Genomic DNA, 16,448 nt, shown 5'->3' with positions numbered 1-16,448 from the left:
GGAGAACGTAGGAGAAGGTAAGAGTAATTCTTTAACTGGCGCAGAACACGAGGGACAAGCGCATCCGGGGGGGCAGCAAGCTCAGCAAAGCTCGAGGAAGAGGAGAAAAGTTGAGGTGACGTGCGGGGGAAGAACAGGCAACGGGTGGCGGGGGAAGAGACTAAGGGAAAGCGAAGGGAATATCAATCAAGCAGGGAGCAAGTGGTTGGACCGCAAGGAGGGGGTTCCGATTCTTTTCATTTCACTCCCTTTCCTCCAACAGGTTCAATTCACGCTACGAGACAGCATCCTTCGCGCAATGGCCCGACCAGGGTGCCGGGAAAAGCTCACCGAAGGGCCCCCGTGCTATAGCCAAGGTTTGGTGTTGCACGGACGCATCCCCGGTTCTGGCTTTGATGGACCACTGAAGGAGGGAACCTCCCGGCAAATGACAACCCCGGTTGGTCTGTCGATTGCAGAATCATCCGACCAGATGATGATGGGTTGCAACGTTCCAGCTGGGAAGCTCGGACTTGCACGACCCTGCTATCTGCGCCCATCGCGCCTACAGCTTTGCTGGAAGAGAGGGAGGGGGGGAAAGGGAAGTTTTACATTGTTGGGAGCTAGTCGAGCCGCCTCCCTACAGGGGGTTCAGACACCCGGTCGGCTTGTTGGTGGCACAATGCGAAATGAAAATTTTCCCCTCAGTCAGGAACCCGTGAAGAAATTTTTTTTTCTACTTCCCATTGGAAAGAAATCAATTGCGACCGGAAAAGGAACGAACTCTTCCCTGATGAGAACCATATATTCACCCTCGAGACACGTACCAGATTTCGTCTCCGCTTGGACCAATTCGGGGCAAATCTGGGGAAAGCTGTCGTCCCGTGACGTCACCAGTCTCATGTGACGCCCGGCCTGGCTGCCTGGGGCAGCCGATAATCCCCCGGGCCTCCTCAACGTATCACTTCGCTTGCCTGCAGCCACCAGCTGCACCGTAACGACAATCATGGGCGGGGAGATCGCAAGATTATCATAGTGATGCTGATGGCAGGGTTCTCCGCGGGAGACCACTTCATACTGGCTTCGTATTCGCTGCAATGGCTTTCACAAAGATTGTATGCCAATGCAACCAGCGATACTCTCAACCGTATGTCTCTACCTCGTTGAGCAATGTCTAAATATGGTCTGGTCTGCGCTTTGTCCTCGAGAAAGCTTCCCGACAACGGTATGTCCCGAAGGGCGATATCGGTGTTCCCCTGGTCCATGAAAAGTATTTGCTGCAATGGATAGCTATCTGTGTGTATATCAGTTCATGCGTCCAAACTTTGTTGCTGCGGCAAATAGTGTTCAGCTCTGCCACATCTGCAAGATGATAGCTACCCCGCGCGGATGCGCTTCCCTATATAGGTTTACGATCCGCATCCAGATCTGCATTCTTCGCCAGTGAGCTTCAGAGCAGCCTACATACCATGAACGGCGCACTGACGCCTTTATATAGCTCAGTGGCGAGTATCCGTGCTTTGCTTGCCTTGTATGCAAGCTAAGGCCATACGTGATCATCAAGAGATGGTGAGACATTGGCACACTGGCAATGTCATAGTTGAGCCAGATATTGACTCCGGTGAGTTCGAGTCGTATGTAGCCACTTTGCACGTGGTATGCAGCAGCCATAGATGGTACCTTGGTACTTCTTCGTATCGGTGAGGCGTAGAACATGGTCCCTGGATTTCGACTCAGTAACCTCAGACCCGGAATAATCACAACAGCCGGCCGTTAGCGCAGGGCAGGATGCTATATTCTAGTATCCCACCACGTGGGAGGCATTGAACAACACGGCCAGCCCCTGTCGCTTATTCTCACTTCATCAACAATCGGATAGGGATTTGTTGGTTTCTAGTATTTAACCAATAAATAATTGAAGTCACAATGGCATCCTGTTGTCTAAAGAATCCTAATGGGTAGGCACACCCGACAGACCATCTATCCGCTGATACTCCATCTCAATCACGACCTACTGTCATACAATGACACTCAGATCTTATTCAACAAGATGTATAGTCAATGAGGTTTTCGTAGCATATCCTTAAACTGAGTAATACCATTGAAGAAAGAAAAGTACCTCCCTGCCCAAACCGGCATCCATACATACATACACCACCGCACCAACCCTCCCGCCGCCAACTGAACCAAGGCAGCCAAGGCACACGACATCACAACCACAACCACAACCACAACCCCATCACAAGTACCAAGAATTACCTCTGAAACATAATATCACCTTAATTAAAACATGGCATACACCTCAATTCTCCAACCCTTACTTGATCATAGTAGATGGTACCTGTCCTTCCCAACCCATCGATGAGATCATAAGTGGGCCCGTTCCCGGCACCGATGACTTCACGATGGTGTCAACGCCAACAATCTGGGCCCCGAATCGATGAACACATCACCTTGACTTTTTGGATATAAGTAGGTTGCAGTAACTGTCAGTTACTGTCTCCTATTCATCAGACTCAGATTCAGAACAAACAAACCTTATCTCCATCTCTACTTACTATCCCACCAACACATATATATACACAAGGTATGTATGCTATATAACTACATACGCCACTGCATGAGTTTACTTCTTAGCCGATACTAATGGTTACCCTGCAGCCATCAAAATGCCCCGCGGAGCCGAATACGACAACGGAGTTATCCAGTCCGACAACGCCATTGAGGCCGGCGAGACGAAGGTTCACGGAACGAACCCTGCCGTATGCAAATTTCCCCTTCTCAGCTTTTCACCAGAATGCACATATGCTAATAAATCTGCTACAGAACGACCACCTCAACCGCGTCCAGCGCACCGCTCCTCTCCCCGAGGCCGCCCAGAGCAGCGGCGGCGAGTACAGCATCGGCGGCAGCTCAGGTCCGAACAAGACCGGTAGCGGAAAGGGCGGACACGAGCCCAAGACATTGGGCGATAAGAAGGGATTGGGGGCTCACCAGGCATAAGCTATAAAAAGCATTTGGAGTTCGGTGATTGATGCATGAATATCATGATTTAGGTACCGCTTTGGGTGGATATGTATTAACAGTCTATTATACTATTCCTTTCACTAGTTATTAGTGAAGGTGATGATGATGACCTCCGGGTTGAGGTCGAATGAATGAATTAAATAAATGAACTAAATTTGTTTAAAATGTTTCAATGTCAGTGTAGTGGGAAATGTTCCTATTAGAGTCTATATAAATATGGTCACGGTCTTCATATGTGTGCCAGGTAATGTGAAGAAAAACATGGATGTGAAATGGATAAAGTCTGTACAGCCCTGTACCATGAGGTACTGGGATCTTCTGGGGTAAGTTTGTATCATGTACATCTGAGCCATCAAGGCCCAAATATGAATCGCCTCCGCTTAGGATTGTTTCTTTGATGAGCCGTTGGAATCAGGCGACGATTTTCCGGACGAGTCGGTGGCATCCTTGGATTCTGTGGCGATCTTCTTCTGCTTCACTAGTTCGACGAGACGCTGGCCCAGATCGCCGAAGCCGTCGATCTTGCCGAGCTTCGTCTGCAGATATTCTGCGTCGCGTTTCAGTCTGGTCGTATAATTAGCTTACGTTGAGTCAACCATGCGATAGTACACATACCGTTCTTTGCCAGTCTCCGAAGTCACGGTGACCTCTTCGAATGCCTTTGTCCACTGCTCTCGGTAGCTCTTGAACACAGGATCCATGATCATCATGACCGACATATCGGGGAGGTGCTTGCTCAGCACCCGATGCAGCGTGCCGGTTTCCTTCGCCAGCGTTTCCATGTACGGGCTCACACCACTGCCCCCTGCGGGGGTGTTCCAGTCAATCTTTTTCATGGCATTGACGTGAATGGCAGATCGAGATCCCATGATATCCACGAGTTTCTCGTGGATTCCGGACTGATGTTCCTGATACAGCCGCTTCACCTTGTCGAATTCGCCCATCAGCGGGCTGGAAGGCGCGTGGCGGCGGACGAACTCTCGGATATAGGGAACCAAGGCAATGATGAAGCTTAGTGCTTGAGATGACAGAGCCAAGTGCTTCGTGGTAATGTTCTTGAGACCTGCGCTTCTCGTCGCCCCAGCACCCAGAATCAACTGAGAAGATCGGGAGTTAAACAGCTTCAATGACTCCAACAAGCCAGGCGCAATGTCTTGCATCATGCTGGGTATATTCGCCATGAGATATTGATATTCCTCGATGCTTTTCATCATCGCAACAGCAGACTCGGACAGAATGTACTTCTGCTCGTCAATCACGGCACTGCGCGTCTTCTCTTTTCCGGACCCGTTGACAGCGGCTGTGCTGGCCGGAGACGGTTGTCGGCGTTCGTTCTCGGGCAGCCAAATCTTGGATGCGTCGACCCACACATCAATATCTCTAGTACTGGCGCCGAGGATACGATCGAGAATAGCATTGTCGGCTTCTCCAAAGTCCCTTGCATCCCATCGATCCGCATCCATTACCTCGACCACACGGCGTCGCTGTCCGTCTCCAAAGCGATTGATGTAGTCTTTAATTTGGTTGCCTACAACAGTCTTCAAGGCGGTACCGCTACGCCCAGAGATGGCCTCACACTCATCAGCGAAGAGCCGGTTGAGAGTGAAGTACTTGAGGAATTCATCCTTTGGTAGCTGAGATGTTTGTTCGGATCGAACCTTCAGCACCTTGGTAACCTGTGATTGCGCAATATCAACGGCTTGGCCAAGAAGGCTGGACATATCCAAGACCTGCAGAATCTCATCCTGTGCCACAACGGCTACAGGGCCCGGTGTTGCAGGTTTGCCTGGGCCTTGAGGATTTGGGCTTGGTGGCCCAGACCTCACACCCACTGCGGCCGGATTCTCCAACCCACTGGCAATATCAAGAAGAACCTTGACTTGAACACTAAGTCTCCGCAGCGACTCACTGATACCAGTGTATACGCGAGCGAGCATGTTGTATGAGTCTTGGGCATCCAAAGCCCGGAGGTTACGCGCGAGGATGGATGACTTTTCCTGCTGGCTGAGCTGCTGGGACTTCTGCGTGGACACAGAAACCACTGACTCGTTATCGTCATCACTCGAGCTGGGCATGTGTTTACGGATCAAGCTCTTCATCTCTCGCAGAACCGCGGTCTTGAAAGCGGTCGCTGCAGGTGTCGTGTGACGCACGCGAGCAAGGCCTGTGAGATGCAGGTGCAACCGGGACCGTAACTGGTCATCAAAGGCCATATATGCTGGGGCTTGTGTAGCCCCTGTGCGCTGTCCTCCCCGCTGCCGCTGGAACGCAGAGCCCCATCGTTGTAATGTTGTATCCAAAGGCACGTTTTCGACCTGCTGCCTCAGATCGCCCAGCAGGTCGCTCAAGAAACGGCTCTCATATCCTGTGCCAATGCGGTACCTCAGATGCGCCAGGTCGTCAGATGCGCCTTCTAGGGCCTTGAGCTTGCGCAAATCGATGGCTTTCCTCGGTTGCTCTTGTTTCTCGTTGCCGTCGGGAGAGCCAGGGGTATACTCTCCGGCCATCAGTCTTTCCACCTCTTCTAAGCCATCCGCAGCCTCTTCAATTTTGCCGGTCTCGACTAGTTCCTCGCATCGGGAGACCGACTGGACGACGTCACGGAGTTGCGATACTGCATCCGCAAGCATACGCACATTCTCTCTCCTCCGTCGCAAATTCACAATCTTGAGTCCACCCAGTGCCATCTCACGGTCAATCTTCTGTAAATCCTTCCGTAGAACCTGGATCCGTTTCACCGAGTCGGCAGCTTCTGCATGTAGCTCCCGCAGTGAGCCCAGCGCGGTGAAGAAAGACTTAGATGCAGTCGAAATAGAAGAGATAAGGTGGATTTCCACAGTGTCCATGTACCACGAAAGCTTCTCTTGTAGAATGGCATTCGTAGCCAGAGCCTTTCTACCCGTGGGTGCTGGTTCCAGGGCAGCTCCATTCTCGAATTTATCCTTTGACGGTGTAACAATCTCAGATTTTTCCGAAACGACATCGAAGGTGCGTGGGTTCTCTAAGTGGAAGTCGTCCTCGAAGTAGACCGTCGGGATGGTAGATAGAGGTGTGATAGCATGACCGCGACCGCGACCGGCAAACGACCGCTTCCGACCCCGGGTATCGTACGGAGAAGTTGCTCGTGAACTGGTTGAGATAGCCGACGGTCGTCTCTCTCTGGACCTTGGGGCTAACGAGTCTGATTCCTCTGCCTTGGGTGAAGACTTGTCGCTACCCCGCGCTAGCTGCGACTCCTGATCTCCGGCGCTTTCCTTTGCTTGTTGGAATACATCGTACAACGACCCAACTTGCGACAAGTAGGCTTCGAACGCTTTAGGATCCACATGCGGAATGTTGGTCAATGTGACAGGGGGGATATCGCGGGTAGTTGGCGGCTTGTATCCGGCGGAGGGGACAGCGGTATGGGGAACTAGGCCGGTGCGGACAATGGGAGGTTGCAGGAGAGTAGAGATGGCTGCGTCGAATTAGCATGCGATTTTCTCATAAATCGTCTGACACTCTCATAAACCGTACCATTTTGCCCGGACTCAGCTATCGATCCATGACGGTGGGAAGGATCCAAAATGCCCCCGATACTGGCAATCGAGCTGGCAGTCGACCCTCTCCTGAGAGGATACCTCTGAGTGGACGCACGCGGCGATTCGATCTGATTTAGTGATAATTGAGACAAAGAGGGAGTCGATGCGCCTGAAGCCAAGCTGTCAATGGACTTCCGGGGGGTCGCGGAGGACATATCGTCGATAGCGGATTAGCGACTCCCACAGCCACCGTGCTAGTAGTAGTACTCGGGAGAACGAACGACGGCTAACTACACATGACAAGGAGAAAAGCTGCAAATCAAAAAAGAAGGGGCATTAATGGCGTCCAGCCAATGATCCCACACTGCCAGGGTATGAAGCCTGTGGTCTCAAGAGGAGAGAATGAAAGCCACGCCGACAAAGCCCGCTTGCAACGTCACCCTCGACCCTCTGATACGGGGGTTGGTTCATGACAGCTTCCCCCGATCCGGTATGGCGCCAGGCCCCGAGACCGTGTCCACTAGTCTGCTTTGGGTGCTCTTCGGGAAGTTAGTATCTCCGGCTGCCGGCACTAAGTCTCGTGCTTGTAGACGCACTCCAGAATACTGCCACACTGCACCGCCCATTTTTGAACAGAATCTCAGATGATTTTATACAAATCTGTATGTTTCCTAAATCCGCTAAATCCGAGGGTTTGAGACGAGGTTCACTAGTTTCTGCCGCGTTTGGCGGTCTGAGGAGCGGTGGGTGTTTGTTGTCTGCCTCAGGCATGAATAAAACCACTTAACGCGTGAATTAGACGCGACGCGTTCGGCTCGTGTCCCGCCGCAAAAGTTATTTGCAGTTCCTTTTTTGCCCTGGCAATGAGACGGTCCCGAAATCAACACATCTCACAATCCCATCCCCGCAGTCCGCTCTAGTGTCTTCACCATGGACAGACGCACCCCTTATACCCTGAGTGTCCTCGCTCCTAGCGTCGATGGTGTGGAAGACTCTCGCTCTCAGATTCGAGCAAAATTAAAGGAGTTTGTGCTCGAATTCCAGCTTGACAATGCATTCATCTACCGGTATGTTTGGCCCTAGCCCGGATACAGTGAAGATTCAAGTCAACAAAAGCTAAGGTGGATGACAGTGACCAACTTCGCCAGAATGTTCTGGTCAAGCAATACTATTGCGATATTGACATCGCTCATTTGATCTCATACAACGAAGAGCTAGCACACAAGCTCACCACAGAGCCTGCCGACCTCATCCCCCTCGTGAGTTTCCATCTCCTAAATCTTGAACCTCATCCTGACCAACAATGCCACTTAGTTTGAATCAGCACTCCAAGATTGTACTCGCCGCATTGTATACCCCTCCCAGAGAGACATCCAACTACCCACCCATCAGCTTCTACTCCACTCCTCAGCTACACACATTTCGATCCGTGACCTCAATGCCACCAACATCTCGCACCTTGTTCGTATCCCAGGTATCGTTATTGGCGCTTCGACGATATCATCCAAGGCAACAGTGATGCACGTTCGGTGTAAGAACTGTGGCCACCACGAAGATCTTCAGGTCGATGGTGGTTTCTCGGGTGTTCAACTTCCCAGAAGATGTGGCCGACAGCAGCAGCCCGGCGACCCTCAGTCGGAACCCTGCCCACTAGACCCATACGTTGTGTCGCACGAAAAATGTCAATTCGTCGACCAACAGGTTCTCAAGCTCCAGGAAGCGCCTGATCAAGTGCCTGTTGGTGAGCTTCCCAGACACGTCCTTATCTCAGCCGACCGTTACCTGGCCAACCGCGTTGTGCCTGGTTCTCGCTGCACAGTGATGGGTATCTTCTCTATCTACCAATCGTCCAAGGGTGGCAAGAAGGATGGCGCTGTGGCTATCCGCAACCCGTACTTGCGGGCGGTGGGCATTAGCAGTGATCTGGATCATACCGCCAAGGGTAGCGCCATTTTCTCTGAAGAGGAAGAGCAGGAGTTCTTGGAACTGAGCCGGCGTCCTGACTTGTATGAGGCTCTTGCTAAAAGCATTGCCCCGTCCATCTATGGCAACCTGGATATCAAGAAGGCCATTGTCTGCCTGCTCATGGGTGGTTCTAAGAAGCTTCTTCCCGACGGAATGAAGCTTCGTGGTGATATCAACGTACTTCTCCTTGGTGACCCTGGTACAGCCAAGTCACAGTTGCTCAAGTTCACTGAGAAGGTCTCCCCAATTGCGATTTATACATCTGGTAAGGGTTCTTCGGCAGCAGGTTTGACGGCCTCGGTCCAGCGCGACCACGCTACTCGCGAATTCTACCTGGAAGGAGGTGCCATGGTGCTCGCAGACGGTGGTGTTGTTTGTATCGATGAGTTCGACAAGATGAGAGACGAGGACCGTGTTGCTATTCACGAAGCCATGGAGCAGCAGACCATTTCCATCGCCAAGGCCGGAATTACTACTATTCTCAACTCTAGGACGTCTGTTTTGGCCGCAGCAAACCCTATCTTCGGTCGCTATGATGACCTCAAAACTCCTGGTGAAAACATCGACTTCCAGACGACAATCTTGTCTCGTTTCGATATGATCTTCATTGTCCGCGATGATCACGAGCGCAGCCGTGATGAAAGCATAGCCAGACACGTCATGGGTGTGCATATGGGCGGTCGGGGTGTTGAAGAGCAAGTTGAAGCTGAAATCCCGTTGGATAAGATGAAGCGCTACATCAGCTATTGTCGCACGTAAGTTGTCCCTCGCCTCGTATACCCGACATATGAGTCAGAAACGCTAATACATCATTACAGTCGCTGTGCGCCCCGTCTCTCGGATGAAGCTGCTGAGAAGCTGTCATCGCACTTTGTCACCATCAGAAAGCAAGTCCACCGTGCTGAACTTGATGCCAACACCCGCTCTTCCATTCCCATCACCGTTCGTCAGCTTGAAGCTATCGTCCGTATTACCGAATCGTTGGCCAAGTTGAGTCTGTCGCCTGTCGCCACTGAGGCCCATGTCGACGAAGCCATTCGTCTCTTCTTGGCCTCTACCATGGACGCTGTCACTCAAGGTGAGGGCCAGGGTAGCAAGGAGATGATGGAGGAAGCAAGCAAGATCGAAGACGAACTGAAGCGCCGCCTACCTATTGGATGGAGCACCAGTCTGGCGACGCTGAGACGCGAATTTGTCGACGGAAGGGGCTACACGGAACAAGCACTCAACCGGGCATTGGTGGTTATGCAACGACGAGAAACCGTTCAAATCCGGTCCGGTGGCTCACAAGTATACCGACACGGTGTCTAGTACTTCTTCATGTCTGCTTTTGATTTCACACCATGCGATATTGTCACGAATGATCTTCCGATGTTAGTCTGCTGGGATGACTACGTATCAATTTGGGCTCGGGATTAACGGGGATGACTCGGTGTATGGCGTACTGCTTTGTTCACGGTGAACGACTGATCCGTTATTAGATGAGCGAATTTAACGAGAGACAATATAACAACAATAATATGGAATACCAACCAGTCTAGACGGGGAGGAAAGTCTTTGTATCAGTCCAACGCAATATATATGCTCAGAATCAATCGAGGAAAGTGCAGTCCACTCTGACTGCATTAGTTTGACCGATCTTGTCAGCCAGGTTGTTCATCATAAAATTTGTGATTGTCCTGGACAACAAATCAGCTCTCTTATGGCCCCGAACACACTGGTGTCCCGGAACCCAATGAAGCTCGACCTTGACTCCCATCGAGCAGAGCCGGTGAGAAAGAGCGTCAACAAGACGCACTAGACGGCCAGCGAGTGGGCTCAACTTCTTTGTTACAGGCCGCAGCATTTCCATGGCCGCTTGGCAGTCCGTGAAGACCTGGACCACATGACCTGACACTTGAAGCCGCTCCAGGTGGCGGACTGCTGCTCTCAGACCGGCCCCGATAGCAAACAACTCAGCCAACTGGCTGAGCCGGATCTCGTCGAGGCAGTACAGCTCGTCCGCGTCTTGTCCGCTGTGCCCGTGGATAACTGCGACTCCAGATGGCGCTGCCTCGTTGGCGGCTGTCGATCCGTCCACCCAGAAGACGTGATGGTCATCTGGGGACGTCTCTGTCACCTCCTTGGCATAGTTCAAAGCTTCTTGACGAGGCTTGATCAGCAACACTCTGTCAAATCTATCATCCTCAATCCGGATGGTAGTTGGAGGCTGCTGCTGCTGCTGCTGCTGCTTCTGTTTCTTTTTCTGACTCCCAGAGTGCTGCTTCCTACCCCCACGCTTGTTCGACTTCCTCGTCCCGACGGACTCGGTCGTTCCAGAAACGGAAGCGGCACCCTGATGCGGGTCTGCATGGCTTTGGGAATCTTCACTAGTGATAGTTCTGCTGCTATCACTATTACTAGTACTGCTGCCAGCACTTCTGCGCTTATGCCTCTCGAAGACAGGGGCAGTACTACCCTGGTCTTCATTGGTTTGGGAATCTCGATTTCTCTGGCTGACGCCGTCAACCCGGTCAAGGCAAGGATCGATCACTTGAGAACCTCGAGTGTCGTCCTTAGCCCTCTGTGCTTTGCCTTTCCTGGAAGGAAGCGTGCGCCCTCTGGATCCCATGTTTCGAGGAGCTCTGTGACCGCAACTCATGGTAGTCACCGCTGTGGGATTTTCAAAGTTCATGACTATATCCCTCTGGAAATAAATATAGTGAAATGCTTTCTGGGGAAAATACTTCGACCTGTTATGTGAAATATGATACGCAGCGTCTTACGGGCTTGAAAAGAAAGGTGAGATCGTCTTTGTTCGAAGAACTTATGATGGCTATTGTGGGAGTGGGAGAGTGGATGATCTCGAGACAAGAGCGGATGGGTGCCTCTGCTCTGGAAGAGTCCTCGTCTGAGTCAACTCGACAATGTTTACGTCGTTAAAGGACAACATGTATGCAGCATTATGACGAGATGTCCAGTCAGCCATCGAACACTACAGGATGCCGAGATATCTGGTCTGGGGGGCTTATATGACAGACTGGAGAGCCAACGGTACGAAGTATGGGTCCGAAAAGCATTTAGTTCGAAGTCTGATGGACCTCGATTCTTACTGCAGCTCTGCGCCCACAGCGTGAACCTATAACGTCAAACTACTGCATTGAATTACTTCTTTACAATCAGACTCCCACCGGATAAGCCTTGAAATTTGTCATTTGAGGCGAATGCATTGCCGCGGAAAAACAAAGCCTGGCTGTCTTTACTCCATGAGATTTCTGGACCAGCTATGACGCTTTCAGGGCTTTTGCGTGCTCGGTAGACACCCGGGATGTTAAGGAGAGAACAAAGCATGGTAGCAATGCCAAGGCATCTCGAGTCGTATCAGTAAGCGCAGTTTGTGAGTTGATACAACGTTGGAATGGCTTGGGATTTCGTCAGATGGGCTCAAAGCCTACCACTTTGGTCTCTAATGATAATGTCCGTTGCAATCGTATGGCGGGGGTCAATCATCTATATAGATGCAGTAAGCGAAAGCTTACTTGTAGTCATGTTGACGAAAACTTTTTCTATCTACCTTAGTCTCCACTATATATAGTAGCATTGGTTTGGTCTAGTACCAGTCTCGCGAGTTTGTTTATGGAAAAATTTATATGTCACTATCTCAGGACGACTGCTGCATCTAGTAGCACTGCGCGATGTCTACTTCACTACTAGTAAGTCGAGGCTCACTATCACCTGACCGCGTGGACTGAATGGCGCCTAGTTTCTGCCTGAACACTATCTTCCTCTCCTACTTCAGGGCTCCTTATGGTTACTACCACATACTTACTAGCTGGTAGTACTCATTTTCGGCCACAATGCTTCAATTGTACAAGGTATAACAGAGCATCTTATACCATGCGCATAAGTCTGTCCCAAAATATATTCTTGCTAGCATCTGCTTCATGGACAAGCGGCGTGCAAATGGCAGTAAGCTTCAGACACAACTCTGCTAATTTATTGAAGAATTCTATAGCATTACATTACCATGCTGATCAATGAACTGCCTGCTGGCATATCACTCGGCATGTGTCAGGCTCATGAACACGTTCTTTACATGTTAGCAGAAGACCCAGACTTTCTTTTCATAACGAACTGCTTGAAAGTTGACAACTCCACACCAGGTGTCCGAATGAGGGACAGCCAGCGCCGTCTAATGGGGTCAACCTTCGTCTCCACATCGACCTATAGTCAAAATACGATGATACCGCAATTTACATGGTCCTGGTCCCGCCGGAGCCACTGAACCATGGGTACGATGGGCTGAAAAGGCCCGCAGTCTCGACTGTCTGTTTTGCTGCCAGGGCATGCATTTTGATGACATTTGAATAGATGCGTGGGGCTGATTTGTCCTCCTGATGCGATAGGCCGTTAGTTTTGTTAGGCAAAAGGTAATATAGATGAGTTTCTGGGGTGGTGTTAGCTAGGTAACTGGGGTGAAAGCTCAGGAACTGGAGATTTCTGGTTCAGACCGCGCCGAACGGGACCAAACGGAAGAGTAACCAGCCAGAGGATTTGAGAGGTGAGGTATGAGGCTTCGTGGCAACCGTGGCCGGGGTGATAAGTATGATCGGTCTGGTCTACATTCCAAGGGTCCACAGTACAAGTATCTGACAGCATTCCTGAAGATCAAACGACCAGCTGGCAAGTGGGGTTTGAAAATTACTTGACGCGCCGCGCGTGGTTAGAGAGATACTATTATCGCCCTGCCATGTCAAAAGGTTAACGAAGATTAACTCTTTTTTGTCCGTGGCAGGGGGAAGCAGAGGTATGTCATTGATTGCTTGCTCCATGGCCCTTGAGATGGGCATTGTCGAAAAGACCTAGTATTTGAAGTTTTTGTGTTTGAAGAATGTATGGATTGAGCGTGTCATTGTCGACAGGTAACTGGTCAGTCCATGCACCTTCATTGTACCTTCGATACTGCTGATTCCGGCGCGTACCGTACATCAGCCCCTGACTCCGGCCCAGACTTTTAAGATCGTGTGCACATCTGTATAATTATAGCTGCGTACAGAGGAGGGATGAAGAAATTGCAGCGAGTAAGGACAGAAGTTCACCTCACATCCTAGAATCGGTGTTTCAGGTCATGCAGCAGCGACAGAGACATGGGTCAGCAAGCGCCGGGGGGGCAAATGGAACATTATATATGAAGAACCAAATCAAAAGCGCTTCGAGCTGAAGAGAAAAAGATAATTATATCATGATCGGTCGAATCTAGACTAGATCGACGCCTCTTGTATGCTGCTGTTACACCATGTACGGAGTTTTTATTGTCTATCTAGTGGCCAACCGACAATCAATAGACGGGCTGCCGTAGCGCCGACTTCAAGGGAGGTGCAGGTGGTGAAACATGGGGTGGGGATACGTGGTCGTGATAGACACGCGCGAAGGAGCGACGGGCGCGCCATGCGTCGGAGAGGGGACAGTTTGGTTGGTGAAGAGGCACGAAGGGGAAGAAAGGGTCGTGATGGCAACGCGTTGAAGGGGGGAGGGATGGATGATGGACGGGTGGGGAGAGGAAGAGGGAGAGGGAGAGGGAGAGCAGCTATGGAGACAAACGTTCAATAAGGTTTCAATGGAGTTGGTATAATAGAAGTAGATTCTAAACTAGTGAAGAGGCAAAAGGCGATAGGCATTCTAGATGATCGACTATACCCGATGATATCATGAGTAGTGAAGAAGAGAGAAAACATTAATCGCGAAATGCATCTTGCATGCCGCATTGGGGGAAGAAGTAAAAAGTAAGCCCTGAATCGCGCGACGCGACGTGATGGAAGAAGGGCCGAAATGGGATGGGGGAGTTGCAACCAATAATCGATCAATAATGGGTCTCGAAGCCTTGCATGGGACCATCGGTAGTTTAAGTCAGAGTGGATTTAGCCTCCGTCTGGAATTCTCGGGGTTCCCTGGCCATCGATCCCATCCCATCCCATCTGGCGGGCGACACGAACTTGACGCGCTTCTTCGCCTTGACTCCATTCCTGCTTCTGACTTACTTATACAACTCCACCTCCACGTCCACGTCCACGTCCACGCTCGCGCTTCTCTCCCCCTCCCCTCGTCGACTTGAATTCTTTTTCTCTTTTTTAAACATTTTTCCAAACCCTTACCCTTGAAACCCGTTCATCTGCATGTTTCGACTGTCGTGCAGAAACCTTGGAATGAGCCTTGAATGACCAGCAGCCCACCGTTTTCCCTGCCCTCTCCATTTTTAGGCATTCTCGGTTGACGCTGCCTACCACCACCTGCCTTTTAACAACCCTTGCCTCACTCCAACTCTTATATCTCCTCGCCTGGTCCCCTCGTTCTCTAGTCCTGTCACTTCCCATTGTCATTGTCTTTGTCCCCTTCTAGTCTGGACTTCAAGAAGACTAGATCGTGGATTAACCTTAACTGCTTTCTCCATCCTATCCATTCACTCAGCCTCTCCCGCTCCAATCCTGACCGTCGATCTTCTTCCCTCTCCAGACCGCCAATCAATCAACCAACCCCACTCACTTCACTCCCTCGACGCGACTAACAACAACTCATCTCCAACAGGGCCTCGTTGCCTGTCTATAAATATCTATACATCCCTTTCGGTGCACTCAATCCGCTGTTCATTGTCTATTTCGGCCTGTATACAGCATGGCCGCTCTCACCATGACCCCTACCACCATGCGGCAGCCATTTGCCAGCTTGGACGCGCCACGCATGCGCTCCTTGCTCAAGACTAGAATGAACATGAAGAACAAACAAGATGGTACGAACATGTTAAACTTCGCCCCATGCTCATCGCGCGCGTATAGCTAACATACTTTTCTATAGGTGCCATACTTTCGGGAAAGAGACAGCCCCTGTCGGACGTGGACTCGGAGAATATCGACCCAACCACTTTCAAACAATCCGCCAAACGCAAGCGTGGTGCCGACGATGATGACCTGGAACCTGCCAAGGAACCCTGCAAGCCATTCAAAACCTCTCGCATGGTTCTGACCACCGTGAAATCGACCACCGTCACTCCTCGCAAGCCAACCACACCCACCAAACCAACCGTGTCTACCCCCAAGTCCGCTCCCAACCTTCGGCCGGCTGGACGTTCACCACCGCCCAAGTCTTGCAAGCCATTCTCTCGTCGTTCTACTATTGCCAAAAGCCGTCCCGAGTCCGTTAACCGGAAATCCGTCCACCGCCCATTCTCTCTTGCAACCGCTCTGTCTGGCGCAAAGGCAAAGAGTCAGCCCAGCCCCAAAGCTCCTGCGTCCTGGTCATTCGATATCCATGTGGACACCGAACAGGAAGAGATGACCAACCTCATGCAACACTCCACCTGTGTCCTGGACATCAGCGACCAGGAAGGGAAAGTTGAGACCTCTGGTCGAGGCAAGGAGAATGTACCTCCGGCGGAACTTGGACTTGACCTTCCCCGTTCTCGTCAGCAGGAGTCCCCTGCGGCTGCGGCGCGCAAGTCTGTCATGCTGGAGGAGTCTCGTGAGCCGTTGGGTGACCTCAATGCCGCCGACTACTACGGTGATGACTGCCATGCCTTCTCCTATGCCGTTGTCTATGATGACGAGGCCGAGGAGAACGCGAAGAAGGCCCCATCAGTACCACGCTCCACCCCCAACTCCGCCCGCAGCAAGCTTTCCAACGTCTCCTCCGTCTCTTCCTTGCTTGAAGTAACCGCCCCTGCCAAGCCTACCACTGATGCTGAGGTTGAAGCTGAGGCGGCAATCGAGATCTGGGAGAGCGAGAGTGCTGCGGAAGAAGCCGCCGATGCCAACTGAACTTGATAGCTCGCATCGGACTATCACCTATCATTCATACCAACAAGAGTTATATTATATGGCGTTCGGATTACTCCAGGGTTGTACAGCATCGTTTTTGGATACCCTACCTATACAGTCTTTTTGATTTCGTTTGGAGCCCGTTTTATACCGACCAGATCCGTCACGA

At 51.2% G+C, this 16,448-nt stretch overlaps 5 protein-coding genes across 5 annotated transcripts; 3 read left to right on the top strand and 2 right to left on the bottom strand.

Annotated features, from left to right (window-relative positions):
- Window positions 1-2,213: 2,213 nt before the first annotated feature.
- Window positions 2,214-3,156, top strand: BO88DRAFT_487163 (uncharacterized protein). The gene is made up of 3 exons (XM_025712528.1): window positions 2,214-2,566; window positions 2,641-2,741; window positions 2,806-3,156. Exons 2-3 carry the CDS (start codon window positions 2,649-2,651, stop codon window positions 2,980-2,982), a joined length of 270 nt encoding a protein of 89 aa, XP_025564200.1. The 5' UTR covers window positions 2,214-2,566; window positions 2,641-2,648; the 3' UTR covers window positions 2,983-3,156.
- Window positions 3,157-3,191: 35 nt separating this feature from the next.
- BO88DRAFT_404023 (vacuolar protein sorting-associated protein 54) lies at window positions 3,192-6,969 on the bottom strand. The gene is made up of 3 exons (XM_025706508.1): window positions 6,523-6,969; window positions 3,622-6,463; window positions 3,192-3,570 (listed from the first exon to the last, which is right to left on the bottom strand). The coding sequence occupies exons 1-3, from the start codon at window positions 6,740-6,742 to the stop codon at window positions 3,387-3,389; spliced, it is 3,246 nt and encodes a 1,081-aa protein (XP_025564199.1). The 5' UTR covers window positions 6,743-6,969; the 3' UTR covers window positions 3,192-3,386.
- Window positions 6,970-7,457: 488 nt separating this feature from the next.
- BO88DRAFT_337431 (MCM DNA helicase complex subunit MCM5) lies at window positions 7,458-9,803 on the top strand (the record flags this gene model as incomplete). Its single annotated transcript, XM_025702940.1, has 4 exons — window positions 7,458-7,594; window positions 7,660-7,786; window positions 7,842-9,247; window positions 9,311-9,803. 4 exons carry the CDS (start codon window positions 7,458-7,460, stop codon window positions 9,801-9,803), a joined length of 2,163 nt encoding a protein of 720 aa, XP_025564198.1.
- A 106-nt stretch (window positions 9,804-9,909) lies between these two features.
- On the bottom strand, window positions 9,910-11,401 carry BO88DRAFT_263719 (ribonuclease H family protein). Its single transcript, XM_025702302.1, has 2 exons — window positions 10,026-11,401; window positions 9,910-9,958 (listed from the first exon to the last, which is right to left on the bottom strand). The coding sequence occupies exon 1, from the start codon at window positions 11,164-11,166 to the stop codon at window positions 10,084-10,086; it is 1,083 nt and encodes a 360-aa protein (XP_025564197.1). The 5' UTR covers window positions 11,167-11,401; the 3' UTR covers window positions 9,910-9,958; window positions 10,026-10,083.
- A 3,739-nt stretch (window positions 11,402-15,140) lies between these two features.
- BO88DRAFT_452661 (uncharacterized protein) lies at window positions 15,141-16,279 on the top strand (the record flags this gene model as incomplete). The annotated part of the gene is made up of 2 exons (XM_025710708.1): window positions 15,141-15,255; window positions 15,321-16,279. 2 exons carry the CDS (start codon window positions 15,141-15,143, stop codon window positions 16,277-16,279), a joined length of 1,074 nt encoding a protein of 357 aa, XP_025564196.1.
- Between the last annotated feature and the right edge of the window lie 169 nt (window positions 16,280-16,448).

This window comes from Aspergillus vadensis (genome assembly GCF_003184925.1).
Source record: "Aspergillus vadensis CBS 113365 unplaced genomic scaffold BO88scaffold_8, whole genome shotgun sequence".
Classification (NCBI taxonomy): Eukaryota; Fungi; Ascomycota; class Eurotiomycetes; order Eurotiales; family Aspergillaceae; genus Aspergillus; species Aspergillus vadensis.
Note: the sequence above shows the minus strand (reverse complement) of the source record. Positions and strands in the feature narration are given on the sequence as shown.

Coding starts and splice junctions, on each gene's coding strand:
- BO88DRAFT_263719 (XM_025702302.1), bottom strand. CDS start 11,166: ATGAACTTTGAAAATCCCACAGCGGTGACTACCATGAGTTGCGGTCAC.
- BO88DRAFT_404023 (XM_025706508.1), bottom strand. CDS start 6,742: ATGTCCTCCGCGACCCCCCGGAAGTCCATTGACAGCTTGGCTTCAGGC. Junction 6,464..6,522: donor AGCTGAGTCCGGGCAAAATG/GTACGGTTTATG, acceptor AATTCGACGCAG/CCATCTCTACTCTCCTGCAA. Junction 3,571..3,621: donor TCGGAGACTGGCAAAGAACG/GTATGTGTACTA, acceptor TTATACGACCAG/ACTGAAACGCGACGCAGAAT.
- BO88DRAFT_487163 (XM_025712528.1), top strand. CDS start 2,649: ATGCCCCGCGGAGCCGAATACGACAACGGAGTTATCCAGTCCGACAAC. Junction 2,742..2,805: donor TTCACGGAACGAACCCTGCC/GTATGCAAATTT, acceptor AATCTGCTACAG/AACGACCACCTCAACCGCGT.